Consider the following 16,400-nt stretch of genomic DNA (forward strand, 5'->3'; position numbering starts at 1 on the left):
CCAGCCAACATCAGGAAGTCAAGGAAGTCACCTGAGACTCTGAAAGTCAGGTTCTGTCCATCTTCATTACCTTAACCCACTGACTCCAGGAGGTCCTAATCTACAGATAGCATGTGATAGGCAGAAAAATGGCCTCCCCCAAATGTTCACAATCTAATCCTCAGAAACCGTGGACAGGATAGGTTACTTTACCTGACAAAATTGTTAACGTGATTAAGGACCTTTAGATGGGGAAATCTTCCTGTTTTATCCTGGGAGGCCAATCTAATCACAGGTCTTTGAAAGGATGAAGCTTTCAGGGCCATGGGAAGAAAGAGATTCAACCATGGAAGAAGGGGCAGAGAGATGTGACATGAGAAGAACTCCACCTGCAGATGCTGGCTCTGGAGCTAGAGGAAGGGGACCACGAGCCAATGAATGCAGGCAGCCTCTAGAAGCTGGAAGAGGCGAAGGAACAGATCCTCACCTAGAGACCCCAGAAAGCAACCAGCCCTGCTGACACCTTGACTTTAATCCAGTGAGGTATGTGTCAGACCTCTTACCAACGGAACTGTAAGATAAGAAACTTGTATGTTGTAAGCCACTAAATTCGTTGTAATTTTTTACAGCAGCAAGAGATAAGTTTCCTGAACTGTAGAGGAAGTATGATGTAATGGAAAGAACATAGATAAAGAAGCCAACCCTGCCACAGTGTGTGACTTTGGGCAAGTCACAATTTCCTATCTGTAAAATATGGGATTTTCTAGATGATATCTGACATCAGTCAAGGGGTCCATGGCTGGAGATATAGTAGGTGTTAATTTTAGCAAAAGCATCGCTAAAAGTCTGTTGAAATAGCTTCAGAGTCAGGAGGGAGGACTGTGGGCCATCTGACAACACTATTAAGGGGATTCGTGCAGCTCTTTGATCACTGAAGGCAGAGTGCCAATAGGTCTCCAGTGACTGCCCTAGGCCTCTGCTTGGTCCTGTCTTGAAAGCACATTCATATATGCTGATGGCACAGAGCTCTAAAGAAAAGCAAATACACCAAAAGGCAAACTCATGATTCAAACATTGCAGCAGAGCAAAATGATGGCTCCAACCACAGACTGAAATATAATAAAGATAAATAAAACAGCTAGAATCTATTGAAAAATGAAACTTGGGGCTCAAAAAATAAATTACATAAGCATAGGTTGGAGGCAGTCCTGGCTTAAAAATAGTTTATGTATAAATGTCTGAAGGGAGAGACAGTTATCAGTCATTTTGGAGCTAGAAGGATCTTAGCTTGACCCACTTATTTTACAAATTAGGAAACTACACTCAGTGGGCTATAAGTTCATTATGAATTAACCGTATGACTAGGAAGGCTGGTGATAAAAGGCTGCCCCATAGGACTACAGCTTCTTTACCAAATATGCCAAACATTGTGCCGGCCACACCTACAGCCCCTTCTAAGGGGGGCCAAACCCCTGCTGATGAGGCAGCCCTAGACCCCCAAAATTGTGTTATGTGACCTCCAACCCCTCTGACCTCAGCTGACTGAGATAACCAAGTGGACGGCAAACTCAAGGCTGGCCTGTTCAGAGACCAGCCAGTGGCCTCCGGGGTGGCCTGGCCTGGAAATCAGGGAGGATGTGAGCTTATCAAATTTTAGTTCTCAGGAACTTCAACGGGAGAACATGGAGATGAGCACTCAGGTAGCAGTGGGAGCAGAAGGTGAAAGGATGCAGAGCGTCTATGTGGTGCCCGGAGTCTCCCACGCTTAGCAGTTGTGCCTGGCTCCTACTCTCTCACACACTGAGAGCGGAGAGATTATCCTGGCAGGTATCCTGATTATCATGAGGAGATAGGGTTGCTGCTACCTAACGGGAGCAGGAGGAGCGGATCTGCATGCAGGAGATTCACGGGTGCCCCTTGGTGCTTCGTGCCCAGTGATACATCATCCACAAATGGGCAACGGTGACCTCCCCAGCCTGAAAAGGACACAGTTGTCGGAGCTCCGACCCCTTGGAAATGAAGGTCTGGGTTACCCACCAGACAAGCCATCTAGACCAGCATCAAGTGCTGCTTGAGAGCGAGGGGGAGTCTAGAATGGATGGAGAGAAGGAAGAATCTCCGCTGCAGCCTTAGCACCAGCTACAGTAGTGTAGCTTGTCCCACTAACCCTCCTAGTGTAAGGTTTTCTTCCTCTCTTTCCTCCTCCACTTTTAAGAAATTGTGACCTTGGGGAAGCAGTGACAGCGCGACCTAAGGAGGAGCATGAGTGGATCTGAGTGATGCAGGCGCAGGCACGCAGAGCCTCAGCCATCCCTGTCCTCCTGGTCTTTCCACTTGGTGTGCTTCAGCCTGGCTTCCAACTGCCAGCATCTTTGCAGCTTTTCTTTGGCAGGCAGTGAGAAAGTGCTGGAAATCAGTATCTCGCACCAGAGCAGCTCAACCGATGACTGGTGAGAACTGGTGTACCCCCTAGCAACCTCACCCTGGGGGGCTAACTCTGAGGGCACTGGTCTACACTGGCTCTCAGAGTTTCCCAATGGCTTTGAGCCCCAGTTTTCCACCATGGACGTAAAGTGGTACCTCCTTATTACTTTAAATTTTATTTATTTATTTATTTATTTATTTATTTATGGCTGTGTTGGGTCTTCGTTTACTGTGCGAGGGCTTTCTCTAGTTGTGGCAAGTGGCGGCCACTCTTCATCACAGTGCGTGGGCCTCTCATTATCGCGGCCTCTCTTGTTGCGGAGCACAGGCTCCAGACGCGCAGGCTCAGTAATTGTGGCTCACGGGCCTAGTTGCTCCGCGGCATGTGGGATCTTCCCAGACCAGGGCTCGAACCCGTGTCCCCTTCATTGGCAGGCAGATTCTCAACCACTGCGCCACCAGGGAAGCCCTCCTTATTACTTTAAATTGCATGTCCCTGACTCCTAGTGAATTTGAATGTACTTTCATGTTTGTTAACCAGTTGGATTTGCTCTTCTATTGACGTTAGATCCTTTGTATTCTTTTTCTCCCCCCAGAATTTTATTTTGAAAATTCAAAGCCTAGAGGAAAGTTGGAAGAATAATACAGTGAATACTTATACGTCCTTCATCTAGTATGTCAGTCAAGGCTCAAACTGTTCTCACCACATCAAAGAAATGACAATTATGTGACATGATAGAGGTGTTAGCTAACCATGGTGGTAAGCATAATGCAGTATATAAATGTATCACATCAACACATTGTACACCTTACACTTACACATGTTATTATATCTCAATCAAAAATGGCACAGAGAAGTAGACCATTAGGGTATGCGTACACATATACATACACGCACATAATTTTTTTTCAATTAAGAGATTTGTTACAGGAAATTGCCCTTACCCAATTAATGCAATTATAAGAACTAGTTAAACGGTCTGTGAAAGGTCATTATCTTTGCTTCTGATGCTGGAGTTTGGAGTCTGCAGGGCAGGCAGCTGGGGGGGCAAGGTGGATGGAAAGTGGGAGGGCAGGGATAAGCCAGACCCATGAGGACAGCCTGGAAGCCGAGTCAGTCTCTCACTACCTCCAGCTGTGATGCTGTGGGTGTCCTGCAAGAGAAGCTGTGCCCTCCCCCACCAGGTGCCACTGCTCTGGAACAAAAGCCCAGCTGGTACACAGTCCCAGCCCAGCTTTGGCTCTCAGTAAGGATGGCCTCCTGTTCCAGGACTATTTCTTATTATATCATCCTTTCTCCAACGAACTGAATTGCCATGTTCCCGTATACACAAACACCTAGTTTGGGATTCCTGTTTACCTATTGATTCCCTTTTACTTATTGATTTAAGTGGTCTTAGAGCATGTTCTGATATTTGGTAAGGCAAATTTCTCTTTTTCTTTTAAAATATTTGTCCTTGACTATTCCTTGAAATACAGATTGGAACTATCTTAATGGTATACTTTAATTTTGGGAGAATTGACTTTTTTTTCTGATATTTTATCTTCCCTTCCAAGGGAAGGGAAGAGGGAGGGTTGAGGGAGTTCCCCAGTGACCTAGTGGTTAGGATTCAGCACTTTCACTGCCAAGGAGATGGTTGATTTTTGGTTGTCCCACTTTTGCTTTGTATCTTTTAATTATATTGTATAACTTTCTTCATATGAGTACATATGAAGTCAATTCTTGACTAAATTTACATGCTATAAAACTTCTATAAAACTGTAAAACTGGGAATGTAATGTACAGCATGGTGACTATAGTTAATAATATTGTATTGTATATTTAAAAGTTACAGACTTCCCTGATGGCACAGTGGTTAATAATCTGCCTGCCAATGCAGAGGACAGGGGTTCAAACCATGGTCAGGGAAGATCCCACATGCCGCGGAGCAACTAAGCCCGTGCGCCACAACTACTGAGCCCGCATGCCACAACTACTGAAGCCCACACGCCTAGAGCCCGTGCTCCACAACAAGAGAAGCCACTGCAATGAGAAGCCCGTGCACTGCAATGAAGAGTAGCCTCCGCTCACCGCAACTAGAGAAAGCCCGTGCAACGAAGACCCAATGCAGCCAAAAATAAATAAATAAATTTATTAAAAAACAAGTTACTAGGGCTTCCCTGGTGGCGCAGTGGTTGAGAATCAGCCTGCTAATGCAGGGGACATGGGTTCGAGCCCTGGTCTGGGAAGATCCCACATGCCGCGGAGCAACTAGGCCCGTGAGCAACAACTACTGAGCCTGCGCGTCTGGAGCCTGTGCTCTGCAACAAGAGAGGCCGCGATAGTGAGAGGCCCGCGCACCGCGATGAAGAGTGGCCCCCGCTTGCCGCAACTAGAGAAAGCCCTCGCACAGAAACGAAGACCCAACACAGCCAAAAATAAATAAGTAAATAAATAAATAAATAAAAATTAAAAAAAACAAGTTACTAGGGACTTCCCTGGTGGTGCAGTGGTTAAGAATCCGCCTGCCAATGCAGGGGACTCGGGTTCGAGCCCTGGTCTGGGAAGATCCCACATACCTCAGAGCAACTAAGCCCATGCGCCACAACTACTGAGCCTGCACTCTAGAACCCGTAAGCCACAACTACTGAGCCTGTGTGCCACAACTACTGAAGCCCGTGCACCTAGAGCCCACGCTCCGCAACAAGAGAAGCCACTGCAATGAGAAGCCCGTGCACCTCAACGAAAACCCAACGCCTCCAATAAATAAATAAATAAATTTATTAAAAAACAAACAAACAAACAAAAAAAGTTACTAAGAGAGTAGTTTTTTTAAATTAATTTTTATTGGAGTATAGTTGATTTACAATAGTTTCTGCTGTACAGCAAAGTGAATCAGTTATGCATATATATATATATATATATATACTCTTTTTTAGATTCTATTCCCATATAGGTCATTACAGAGTATTGAGTAGAGGTCCCTGTGTTATACAGAGGTTCTTATTAACAGAGTAGATCTTAAAGGTTCTCATCACAAGAAAAAAAAAATGTAACTATGTGCAGTGATGGATGTTAACTAGAGGTACTGTGGTAATCATTTCTCAATATATACAAATAGCGAGTCATATTGTACACCTGAAACTAATATGATGTTATATGTCAATTATATCTCAATTTTAAAAAAATTTACATACTGTATCATAGTGGTTACAAAGGTAGTCTCAGTGCCAGCTGCCAGGATTCAAATCTGAACACTTAACATGTTACCAGCCAGTGATCTGGGGTAAATCAATTAATCTTTCTGTACCTTAGTGTTCTTTTCTGTAAAATAAGAATGATAATAGTAATCGATCTCAAGAGGGTGTTGTGAGGATTGCTTAGAAGTGTGCATGGCATTATTGTGACTATAATTGTTATTATCCAAGAATTTTATAATTTTATAACTGAATTGAATATTTCCCCATTTTCAATTTGAGATGCTTATTGCTAGAATAGGAAAAAAGCAATTTGTTTTCATTATATTTATCTTGTATCCAGTCAACTTTCCAAATTGTATTGCCTTTTTACTAGTTTTTTTTTTACTAGTCTTGAATTTTTTGATAATATAATATCAGCAAAAAAAAAAAACTTTATAATTTCTCAGATAATCATAACAATTCATTCTTTTGTCTTACTGCATTTGATAAAACTTTCAAGATATGTTAAACAATAAGGATAATAACAGGCTACGTTTCTGTCTACATTTTTATTTTAATAAAGTGATTTTAGTGTTTCACTATTAAGAACAGTATTTGCTATTTAGTAAAAAGTCTGTTATATTTAAGCAGTATTCTTTTTTACTTAGAGTTTTTATTAGGAATGGTATTAAGTTATGCTGGCTCTATATATTAAATATGGGAGCCTTTCTTCTTTTTCTATGACGAGTTTAAATGTCATGGAAATTACCCTTATTGAATGTTAGATAAAGCTCAGCTGTGGCACCAATTGAATGCAGTCTTTTCCAAAAGTAGATCCCTAATCACCTTTCTATTCTTGTTTTTTCTAAGATCAGTTGAGCTATTCAAACTTTCCTCTTTCTTTTGGGTCAATTTTGGTAATTTATATTTTTCCTGAAATGTGTCCATTTCCTCTAAATTTTCAATTGGTTGCTGAGTAATTTTAAGTTGCCACTTTTAATAATTCTTTAATTCTCTCTTCTAACTGTAATAATGTTTCTTTCTCGTAACTAATGTTTCTATTTTTACTCTCTCTTTTTTTCCTCCTCACTTGGGCTTGCAGAAGTTTTTCTATTTTATTAGCCCTTTTAAGAACTTAAAAAAATTTATGCTTCTTAGTATTTTTGTTTGTTTTCCATTAATTTTTGTTTGTTTTCCATTCATTCATGTCAGCTTTTGTTATTTCCTGATTACTTTTGGTTTCTTTCCTTGCTATTTTTCTAATTTTTTGAAATAACTATTCCCTTTATTTTTCCTCTCTTTTTAAAAGCTTGCTTTCTTTATGGTATTTCAGGGATATAATATATGATACAGGGTAATTGAGAGGGTTTCTGGTATTACGCTATTTTTTCACTCAGCATTTAAATTTTGTGAACACAGTAATTTTGTTATTTTTTAAAACCAGCTTTACTGTATTGCAATTTATATATATTAAATTTTTTTACATACATTAAATTTTATCAATTTTAAATCTACAGTCCTATGAGTTTTGCTAAATGTATTTGGTCATGTAACCACCACCACAGTCAAGATACAGAAGATTCCCAGCACCCCAAAAGTTCTCTCCTACCGCTTTATAAGCAGTCCTCACACCAATTTCAGCCTGAAACTTAAATTCCCTTTGTTGGATATCAGCATTACCACTGCTTTCTGTTTATCTGCCTAGTATCCCTTTCCCACATCTTTATTTTGAAAGTTTCTTCATCACTTTAAGTGTGTTTCTTTTAAATAATATGGACCAGAATTTGATTTATAACAGAGTCTGACAGACTTTTAATGGAAGAATTCAGTCCACTCATTTTTACTGTAATGAGTGATGTATTTGATTTGTTATTTCCATCTTACTTGTTTTTAAATTTCTTAACGTTGTTGTGAACTCTTCTTTTCTTTACCTTTGCTGGATTGAATGAATGGCCGTTTGTCCCATTTCCCCCCTTGTTATTTGGAGTTTATCATTCTACTAACAGTTACTATCCTTTGCCCTGCTCTCTACATAGGCACACATGACTCTCCTAGTGTGTGAACCCAGAAGAGTTATTTCCATCCTGCTCGATTTATCTTCTACTTCCTCTACACCCCAATAAGATATGGTCTTTAGATGATTTTCACTACCCCTCCCTCTCTCTTTCATCCTCCCAACCCCTCCCCACTTAAGTACTAGAACACTTACCTTCCCCTTATCTCCACTACCTGATTCCAGAGTTTTATTGAGATAATTTAGTCATTATTAGAATTTCCCTCACAGTGTGTTCCATCTGTTCCAAGAGTCCTTATTTAGCATTTTTATTACACGTTATAAATACATAGAGATATAGATATAAATATGTAGATCATGGTTCGTTGCTCCCCACTGCTTTCTTTCCTCTTCTCTTCATCTTCCCCTATCTTGAAGTCTCTGTTCTGATTCATTTGTTGTTTCATTAGAGTCTTCTCTTAAAAGTATTTCTCAGATGAGCTACTGAGTGATTATTGCAAATCTTCAAATATCTTTCTTTCTTTCTTGGCTGGTTCTGGGTTGCAGGCCTTTTCTCTCATTAACTCGAATTCAGTTTTACTGTCTTTTAACTTCCACGGTAGCAGATAAGAAGAAAGAACTTTCATTCTCCCTGGATATGTGTAAGATTTCCCATATCCTTAGAGCTTAGGAATTTTAACCTGTATGTGGCTAAGTGTGTGGTTTTTTTCTTCTAGTTTTATTGAGATATAATTGACATACAGCACTCATAAGTTTAAGGTGCACAGCATAAAGATTTGATTTACATACATCATGAAGTGATTATTACAATAAGTTTAGTGAACATCCATCATCTCATATGGATATAAAATTAAAGAAACAGAAAAAAAATGTTTTTCCTGTAACGAGGACTCAGGATTACTCTCTTCACAACTTTCATATATAACGTACAGCAGTGTCAGTTATATTTATCATGTTGTACATGACATCCCTAGTATTTATCTTAACTGGAAGTTTGTGCCTTTCGACTGCCTTCATAAGTGTGTGTCTTTTCCTATCAATCCAGTCTGTAACTTGAGTCTTTCTTCAGCTCAGGGAAATTTCATCTGTTATTTAACTATGACCACTCCTCTCCTGTTCCTTTTTCTCCAGGAACTCATAGAATTTGTAGTTAAGTCTCCTGGGTCTGTTCCAATTTCCATCTTTCACCACATGATTTGCATCGCATATTTTTGTTACATGTTTTGAGATATTTCATCTATTTGATTTTCTAGACCTGTTTTTGAGTTTTATCAGTGACTATCCTCTCCTTTGATTTATCTATGGACATTTTTAGTTCTGATATCACATTTTCATGTTCAGGGAAATCTTTTGTATTTGAGCTTCACACATTATCTCCTCCAGGCTCTCATTTTTTCAGTCAGAGGTTCATCTGTTTCCTCCAGCTGGTCTCTCTGCCCTCTGGTTTGTTTGCATTCTCCCAGCCTCAAGGGCTGAGAAAGTCAATCCACCGTGAGTTTTTTGGAGAGTCAGGGAAACTCAGTAAAGCCATTCATTGTTCTTGGGAAGCAGGCTGTTTCTGGGACTTGCTGCCTTCCTGAAGGTCTTTGCTCTTGGCTCTGAGACTGTTCTCCAGAAACTTGTCTGCAGGGAATTCTCTCAGCCAGGAGTTCAGCAGAGCCCACGTAAAGCTCATCACCTAGGGACTTCCCTGGTGGTGCAGTGGTTAAGAATCTGCCTGCCAATGCAGGGGACACGGGTTCCAGCCCTGGTCAGCGAAGATCCCACATGCCACGGAGCAACTAAGCCCGAGCGCCACAACTACTGAGCCTGCGCTCTAGAGCCCGTGCTCCGCTACAAGAGAAGCCACTGCAATGAAAAGCCCACGCACAGCAAGGAAGAGTAGTCCCCGCTGCCTCAACTAGAGAAAGCCCGCGTGCAGCAATGAAGACCCAACGCAGCCAAAAATAAATAAATTAATTAAAAAAAAAAAAAGTTCATCACCTATAGCTGGGAGCTGTCGGGGGATGTGGAAGCTTCTGTAGGGTTGCCACATGCCCAGAATCCCCTCGCTCTGGGTAGTCTAAGTATTATTGACAGATACAGTGATATTCACCAAAAGACTTAAAAACAGAAGCCATTAATAGTAGATGCCTCTGGGAACTACAACCTTTTACTTTGCTTTTTCCCCCTCTTCTAGGATTTCTCAACTTTGGCACTTTTAACTTTTGCGGCCAGAAATTCTTTGTTGAGATTGGCTGATCTGTGTGTTTAGCGGCAGCCCTGGCCTCTACCCACTATAGACCAATAGCACTCCCTCTCCAATTGTGACAGCCAAAAATGTCTCCGGATATTGCCAAATAAACCCTGGAGGGTACGGTCACTTCTGGTTGAGAACCACTGTTGTATACCCTTCAGATTTATTTGATTTTTTTTTATCATGTGCTCACACTATTCCTGTAATTAAACATTTAACTGAGGTTATGAGACAGAGGAGGAAATATAAAGCTGTTGTGAGGAAGCAGAAGCATGAAGTAGAGAATATACATTAAGGGATGCTGATGCAAATTAGCAAAGTGGGAAGAAACTGGGAAATAAATAAAAGAGGCAGAGACAGAGAATCTGAGTCACAGCACTGGAGGAGCAGGAGTGTGAAGACCCACATCCTCCTGTCCCCAAGGTCCCCAGTGATGCCAAGATCTGAGATCCAATAACAGTCTGCACAGGCCCAGTCAGATCATAGCCACTGTTCTGGGATTCCCATTCCATCCAGTCTCTTAATTACCCCAGGTTTCCTTACAATAAACACCCCTTAAGCTAAGCTAAATGAGTGTATTCCTTATCAACAAAGTCCCTGTAGATTTAGTGCCCAATAAAGAGATGGGTCCCCACTGTTGCTGCCAGTATTATATTCACTTCTTAGCACCACACTTTAAGAGAGATTCTGGTCAAGTGAAACAATGGGAAGGATGAGTAGGCTGCAAATATGGTCTATAAAAGAACTGTAAAAGGAACTTTAGAAAGCTCTTCCTGGGAAGAAGGGGGGGAAAAAGGCTTAGGCCATCCAGCAAGGCTGGCTTCCAATTCCTCCAGGGCTGTCATGTACAGGAGGAAGAAGACTGATTGTATGCCTATAGCTTAGGAGGCAGAATTGGTGACAAAAGTAACATGCAAGCAGATTTTGCTCCCCCCCCCCCAAAAAAAAGTCTCAATAAGAAAGACTGGAAAGCAGCATTTGGTAAGGTAGTGAGCTCCGACTCTCTGGGAGTGTTTAAGAAGAAGCTCATAGTGTGGTTCCTGCAGTGGGTGTAAGTTTGGGTCAGATCTGTCAGCCTCCTTCCAGCTATACAATTCTGTAGAAATGTGAAAGCTTGGCAAGAGGCTAGGTTAACTCACATAGTATGCAGAAATCTCTTAGGGTCAAATGGCATGATAGCACATTCAAGTATTAAATCAGAGGAGTGTGGCTGGTGGAGGAGTTGAGCAATAAGAGGTTTAGCATCTTCAGGTGGCCTTGGTCAGCTGGTCTTTCCCCACAGAATTAGTCAGAACTTGTGGTTGGAAGAGTTAGAAAATCTAACTTAGTCTGACTTAAGCAAAAAAGGAACTGTATTAGCTTACATAAACAGAAAGTTCAGTAGGCCGGTCTAGCTCTGGGCATGGCTGGATTCAAGGTTTCAAATGAAGTCATCAAGACTTGGTCTCTCTCCATGTCCCAGCTTTGTTTCCCTCCTTTGTAGCCAAAACCAGCTTGTAAGTCTAGAGTTATCTTGACAGTGCAGAGCACGGCCAACGTTGGAGGGGCCTTGGCTGAAGGGCCTTCGAGGCCCTTCCCCACCTATAAGTAATTCCTTAAGAACTTCCTATCATTGAGCCTTTGACGACCCAAAGACCCTGCCTCTTTGCATCTTGAGCCTTGAGCGTAACCCTATCCTCCCAGCCGGAATCGCAGGAAGAGGGGGAACGCTGGGCCACACCCCCCACCCCCGCGGGCCCTGGTGGCTTCCCCTAAGGATCCGCCCCTGGGAATTTGCCGAGGACAGGGCTCTCCTTCTGGCTGGAAACAGACACCAGTGAGGGAAGGGAGGCTGCCAGGGAAAGCACCTGGAGCTGTGGAAGGGGAGAGAACTACCAGGCATTTCGTGAGACGAGTTGATCAGCTAGCGAGATGTGGCAAGGGTGTCTGAGGCGGATCTGGCTGCCCCGACTTATTTCCTAGACTCAGGGATCAATTAGTAAGTTGCCGCAGTCCTGGCGTTCAGTCCTGAGGGCCTAGGCTAGGGCACGAGCCTCGGTGATAGGCGAGATAAGACGGTAAGAAAAATTCAAGGGTTGTAGGGGAGGGGGAAGGCAGAGGGTCCAGGCTTCGGAGACTGGAAGGAGAACAAAGTTCAAATAGCACCCAGCTTCAGACAGAGTGAGTCCGCTAGGTTCCGCGAACGGGGGAGGCGGTGGCTCTGAGAGCTACAAGCCCAGAGCTTCGCGAAGTCCTGGGAGTCATTCGGGGACGCAGCCCCGCACGGTCGGGACTACATCTCCCAGCACGCTGTGGGCAGGGCAACATTACGCCTGCGCAGAGGTGGTGGCGAGGCCGCGTCGCACCAGGCGGGGCGCTCTGGGCTTGGTCCGGGCGCCGCGGAACCCCGCGGGGCGAGGGAGATCGGGGAGCGGAGGTCGGCTTCCTGCCTTGGCTGCGTTTGAGACCTCGGCTGCGGCTCCCGGCTTGTCCCAGGAGGTTGGCGGGACCCCAACCCTTGCTTCTTCCAAGGTCAGGGCGTCACGTCTCCCAGGCCGCGGACACATTGAGCCGTCTTCAGCACAGCAGCCCTCAGAACCCCACATCCAGCTGCCCGCGGTTCCCCGCATCCGGTGCCCGCCCCCAAAGCCACCTTCCCTCCCACATAGCCCCAGCTGCCTGCCGTTAACCGCGACGGGGGCCTCTTCTGGGGAGGCCCAGGTTGGGGTCCTCAGAGGTCCAGGAACCCTGGGGCATTTGGGTTATTGTGTGTGTGTGGAGAGGCGGGTCCCCCTTCTCATTGGGACCACCAGGCTGGTCTCAGGCTCAAGGTTCCTTCTCTGTGGTTTTCTCTGGGACTCTAAGTAGGAAGGAGAGAAGTTTGGAAGTAAAAGCCTCAGCTTCCCCCTTTTTTTTTTTTTCAAATCTCAGTAAGGTCTGTCAAGAGATCTACAGAGGCTGTAGGGGAAAATGGCCCAGACCTCAGGCTGTGGGTGATGGCCCTGGGGAAGGTAGGTCAGAGGGTGGGAAACTTGCAGACCGCAGGTGAGGGGAGTGGGGAGGCTCTGTGTGCAAATCCTGGGCATGTTCCAGCAGCAGCTGGGCTCCGGCCTCCACCCTAGCACCCACCCCTGCATCACTGATGCTGCGGCCCTTCTTGGCCCCTCTTTCCCAGGTAGACGCTCCCAGAAGTGCTCTGTGCAGAGTGCAGAGGTCACCGCCCCACCATGTGGGGCCTGTTGCAGGTGTGTGGCTTTCTAGGTGAAATCTAAACACTTTTTCAGAAGTTTTATTTAAAAACTTGGGCACATAACAGAGATGGCAGGATGGAGACTGGTATTCTGCCAGGGTTCTCAAGTCAGAGACCAGGCTTGGGTTTCTCAGGTCACTGAGTTCCAGGACCCTTCCAGCCTGTGGGCTCCTGAGGAGGATGCCCATCTGTGTCCTCTCAGACTCTTACCCCCTCCCCCCTGCCCACTTCTTGTGCGTGAGGAGACACTGAGGTGTCAGGGGTAGACTAAGAGGAAGCCAGAGGGGAGCATCTGGTTAAGCTCCGGAAGGAGGAGTGAGGACCTGGGAGTTTGGGGGTTGAGAGGAATAGATAGAGGGAAAAAACCGGTGGAGAAGGGGCCACTGCCTTTGCTTCCTCCACCCTCAAGAGACGGGGGGCCTGCCATTCCTCTGAGATGTCTCCCTCACAGCTCAGATAGGAAGTTCGGGGAGCATAACTCCTGTGACTGAGCAATGGCTGCCTGTCTTCAGGGGGTGGTTGGGAAACAGTCATGCCCCAGACAGGGTAGCAGTAACCCCGGCAACAGAGGAGGCGGGGGAGTTGTATGCCCCACTGTGCCAGGCCCTCTGTCTCAGCTGGGTGCAGGCTGGCTGTTGGCGTAGGCCTGGTCTGGAAAGGAAGCCCGGGCTCTGCGGGTCTGGGCACACACTGAGGCGTAGAGCTCCGGCTCGGGGCTCGAGGCCTGGGGCTTTGGCTCAGGGTCCAGCACCACCTCCGAGTACTTGATGGGGCTTCCAGGGCTGGGGATCCGGCCCTGAGGAGGCCGCAGCTGCAGGCTGGTATAGCACATCACCTCCTCTGCAGCCTGGAGATGCAAGGCTGTTAGAAGTTCACTGGACCCTTGAAAAATTCCCCACTACCTTCCCTCCCCTCTTCTTCAGCCACAACTGACTCACCCTGGCAGGGCCTCCAGGTGTTGGATCCTGTTGGTCTGGCCCCGGTTCTTGAGACAGCCGTCCTAGGACAGGGAACAGGAATCTGGTCACTTCTTGTTCCTCCCCCTGCACCCTGGCCACCGTGCCCCTACCCTCTGAAAGCTTCCTACCTGTCTGCAGATAATGCAGGTTCCCGTACAGAGGGACCTCTTCCGCAGACTCTCCAGGCCTGCAACACAGAGTTTAGGGGATGAGAGGGTACTTGTTGGTAAGGGGGAACTCTCGATCAACCCATCTCTGCTGCCCCCGACTCACCGTCCCTGTCCCGGATGGCTTCTGCTCCAGCCACTAGTCCACTGGAATAAGTGCACAGCCAGTGAGATGAGAAGCAGCAGCGTCACAACCCCTAAGAGGGCCCATAGTCCCCAGGCCTTGGTCACGGAGGGGATTCCTGTAGATGTGAGAGGATGGGGGGGGGTGTTACTGCCCAGCCTAACCCTCCAGGTCCCAGCAGGTGGGACATGGAGCCACGTGACCCCTCCCCCTGCCCCTGCCCCGCCCAGCTCACCAGGCACTAGCAGATCCGTGCAGTTGTCACTTCTGCTCAGACCTGATGGTGTGGAAGCCGAATTTGCAGCCATCCTGCCCTGAGCCAAGGGGTCAGCCTGATTTATGGCCCAACACAGCTGCGGCAGCCCCCTTTACTCCCACCCCTCCCTGGGCCTGGCCCCCACGTCTCAGCACCTCCAATACCGGTGGTGGCAAAGTTACTGGTTTCCGGGGAGGAAGGGGGCGGGGAGGGATGAGTGAAAGAACAAAGACACCACCCTGTGCCTGCACCTGCACCACCCAGCAGCTCCTGGGCTTCCGCCCCCACCCCCATCCCTCCCCTGTACCCTGTAGCAACTTCGGCCAGAGAAGAGGCAGGCCTGAGTTTACTGAGCCACTGGGCAGGTGAGCTCATGAAGACCCCAAGGCAGGCAGAAGTGGCATGAGGCGGGAGTGACAAGACAAGGAAGCCAGGCCTTAGGACGGAGATTGCTTTCTGCCACAGGCTGTATGCCTTTTCTCTCCAGCTCTGAGTCCCATGACAGAGAACAGAGAACGTATTCCTCAGTGAGCATGTTTTGAAGTGAAATGTGATGAGGAGGCCCCCTGGTACTTACAGTCCCACTACCCCCGAAGGCTGACCCGAGGGGCATGTGTTAAGGTGACCTTTGTCGTTGTTATTATTATTGGTCTAATAGTTTGGGGGGTAGAGGAAGCTTGATTCCCTCCCCCTGGTCCACTTCATCCAAACTGTCCCTAGGAACTGTCAAGCTCAAAAGTTAGCTGATTCAGATCCTTCATAGTTCTTAACATGTACACCCTCAAATGTTTTACATCAAACATTGAAAAGGGTTTACTTCCCCAGATCTTGATTTTTCAATGTCCTTCACCAATAAAGGCAGTCAGGGTGTCATGGAGAAATGGTTGGCTCTGGGTCCACTCTCAGGAAAGAAGGAGAATGAAAGCTCATGTCTGACAGCAGTGATGTACTTGAAAACTAGTTAGGACCCAGAAGGATGCAGAGGCAGGGTGAAGGGCACTACTGGCACATTGCAGCACACTTTGGACCTCAAAAAGGAGGATATTGGGTTATACACATTGGATGGAGGAAAAGAATTCATGAACCCAAGGGTACCTTTAAAAACACAGGAGCGGGAGTCAGGGAAGGAAAGGTCTTCTTTAGAGAAGATGCCAGCTGTGAAGTGTAGTTGTGCAGAATTAGAGAACCACCATCTGCTACCCACAATGCCATCACTGAGCCAGCAAGAATCCTCACTGGTGGTCAAAGCCTTTGTTAAGGAACAGGGTACCAGAGACAGACCACTTGTGATGATGACAGGGAAAGGGACCTTTATCATGGAGACATTCACAGACACCTCTTGAACCAAGTGCCCAAAGTGATGTTCTGTGTCCCTAATGGGATGCAGTGGGAGGAACTCTACATTGCCCATGTGATGTCCTGGACAAAAATGTTCAATGGGAATCAAATTATGAAGAAACAATTAGGCAAATCTAGAATGGGGGACACTCCACCAGACAAGTGACCTTAAGCTTTCCTAAAAGTCAATATCATGAAAGACAGAGACGGGGAGGGACAGGAGCAGTGTTCTAGGTTGAAGATGAGTGGGGGCTGATGGATGTTTTCATTGCCTTGGTGATGCTCGTGCTTTCATGCATTATACCTCTGTCAGCAATCATGAAATTGTGCACCTTTGTTTGTACTTTATTGTTTGTCATTTATACCTCAATAGATGTATTTTTAAAAAGAGTCAGAATTTTTTTCTAGGTTAAAAAAGCCTGAAGCTAAATAACAGTGTATGAACATTGACTGAGATTTATATTTGGAAAATAAATTTAAAGATGGGTTTAAAAAAAAAAGTTAGCTGAATGAGA

The 16,400-nt window shown here is 45.7% G+C and overlaps 1 protein-coding gene across 2 annotated transcripts; it reads right to left on the reverse strand.

Moving 5' to 3' along the window:
* Positions 1 to 13,067: 13,067 nt before the first annotated feature.
* On the reverse strand, positions 13,068 to 14,735 carry SIT1 (signaling threshold regulating transmembrane adaptor 1). 2 transcript variants are annotated; one of them, XM_036855822.1, is made up of 5 exons: positions 14,527 to 14,735; positions 14,274 to 14,409; positions 14,129 to 14,187; positions 13,980 to 14,041; positions 13,068 to 13,888 (listed from the first exon to the last, which is right to left on the reverse strand). In XM_036855822.1, the coding sequence occupies exons 1-5, from the start codon at positions 14,597 to 14,599 to the stop codon at positions 13,655 to 13,657; spliced, it is 564 nt and encodes a 187-aa protein (XP_036711717.1). In that variant the 5' UTR covers positions 14,600 to 14,735; the 3' UTR covers positions 13,068 to 13,654. The 2 variants fall into 2 exon arrangements, with proteins under 2 accessions (XP_036711717.1, XP_036711716.1); XM_036855821.1 differs by having other exon boundaries at positions 13,113 to 13,888; positions 13,980 to 14,187; positions 14,274 to 14,723.
* Between the last annotated feature and the right edge of the window lie 1,665 nt (positions 14,736 to 16,400).

The sequence above is a fragment of the Balaenoptera musculus genome, chromosome 6, assembly GCF_009873245.2.
Source record: "Balaenoptera musculus isolate JJ_BM4_2016_0621 chromosome 6, mBalMus1.pri.v3, whole genome shotgun sequence".
NCBI lineage: Eukaryota > Metazoa > Chordata > Mammalia > Artiodactyla > Balaenopteridae > Balaenoptera > Balaenoptera musculus.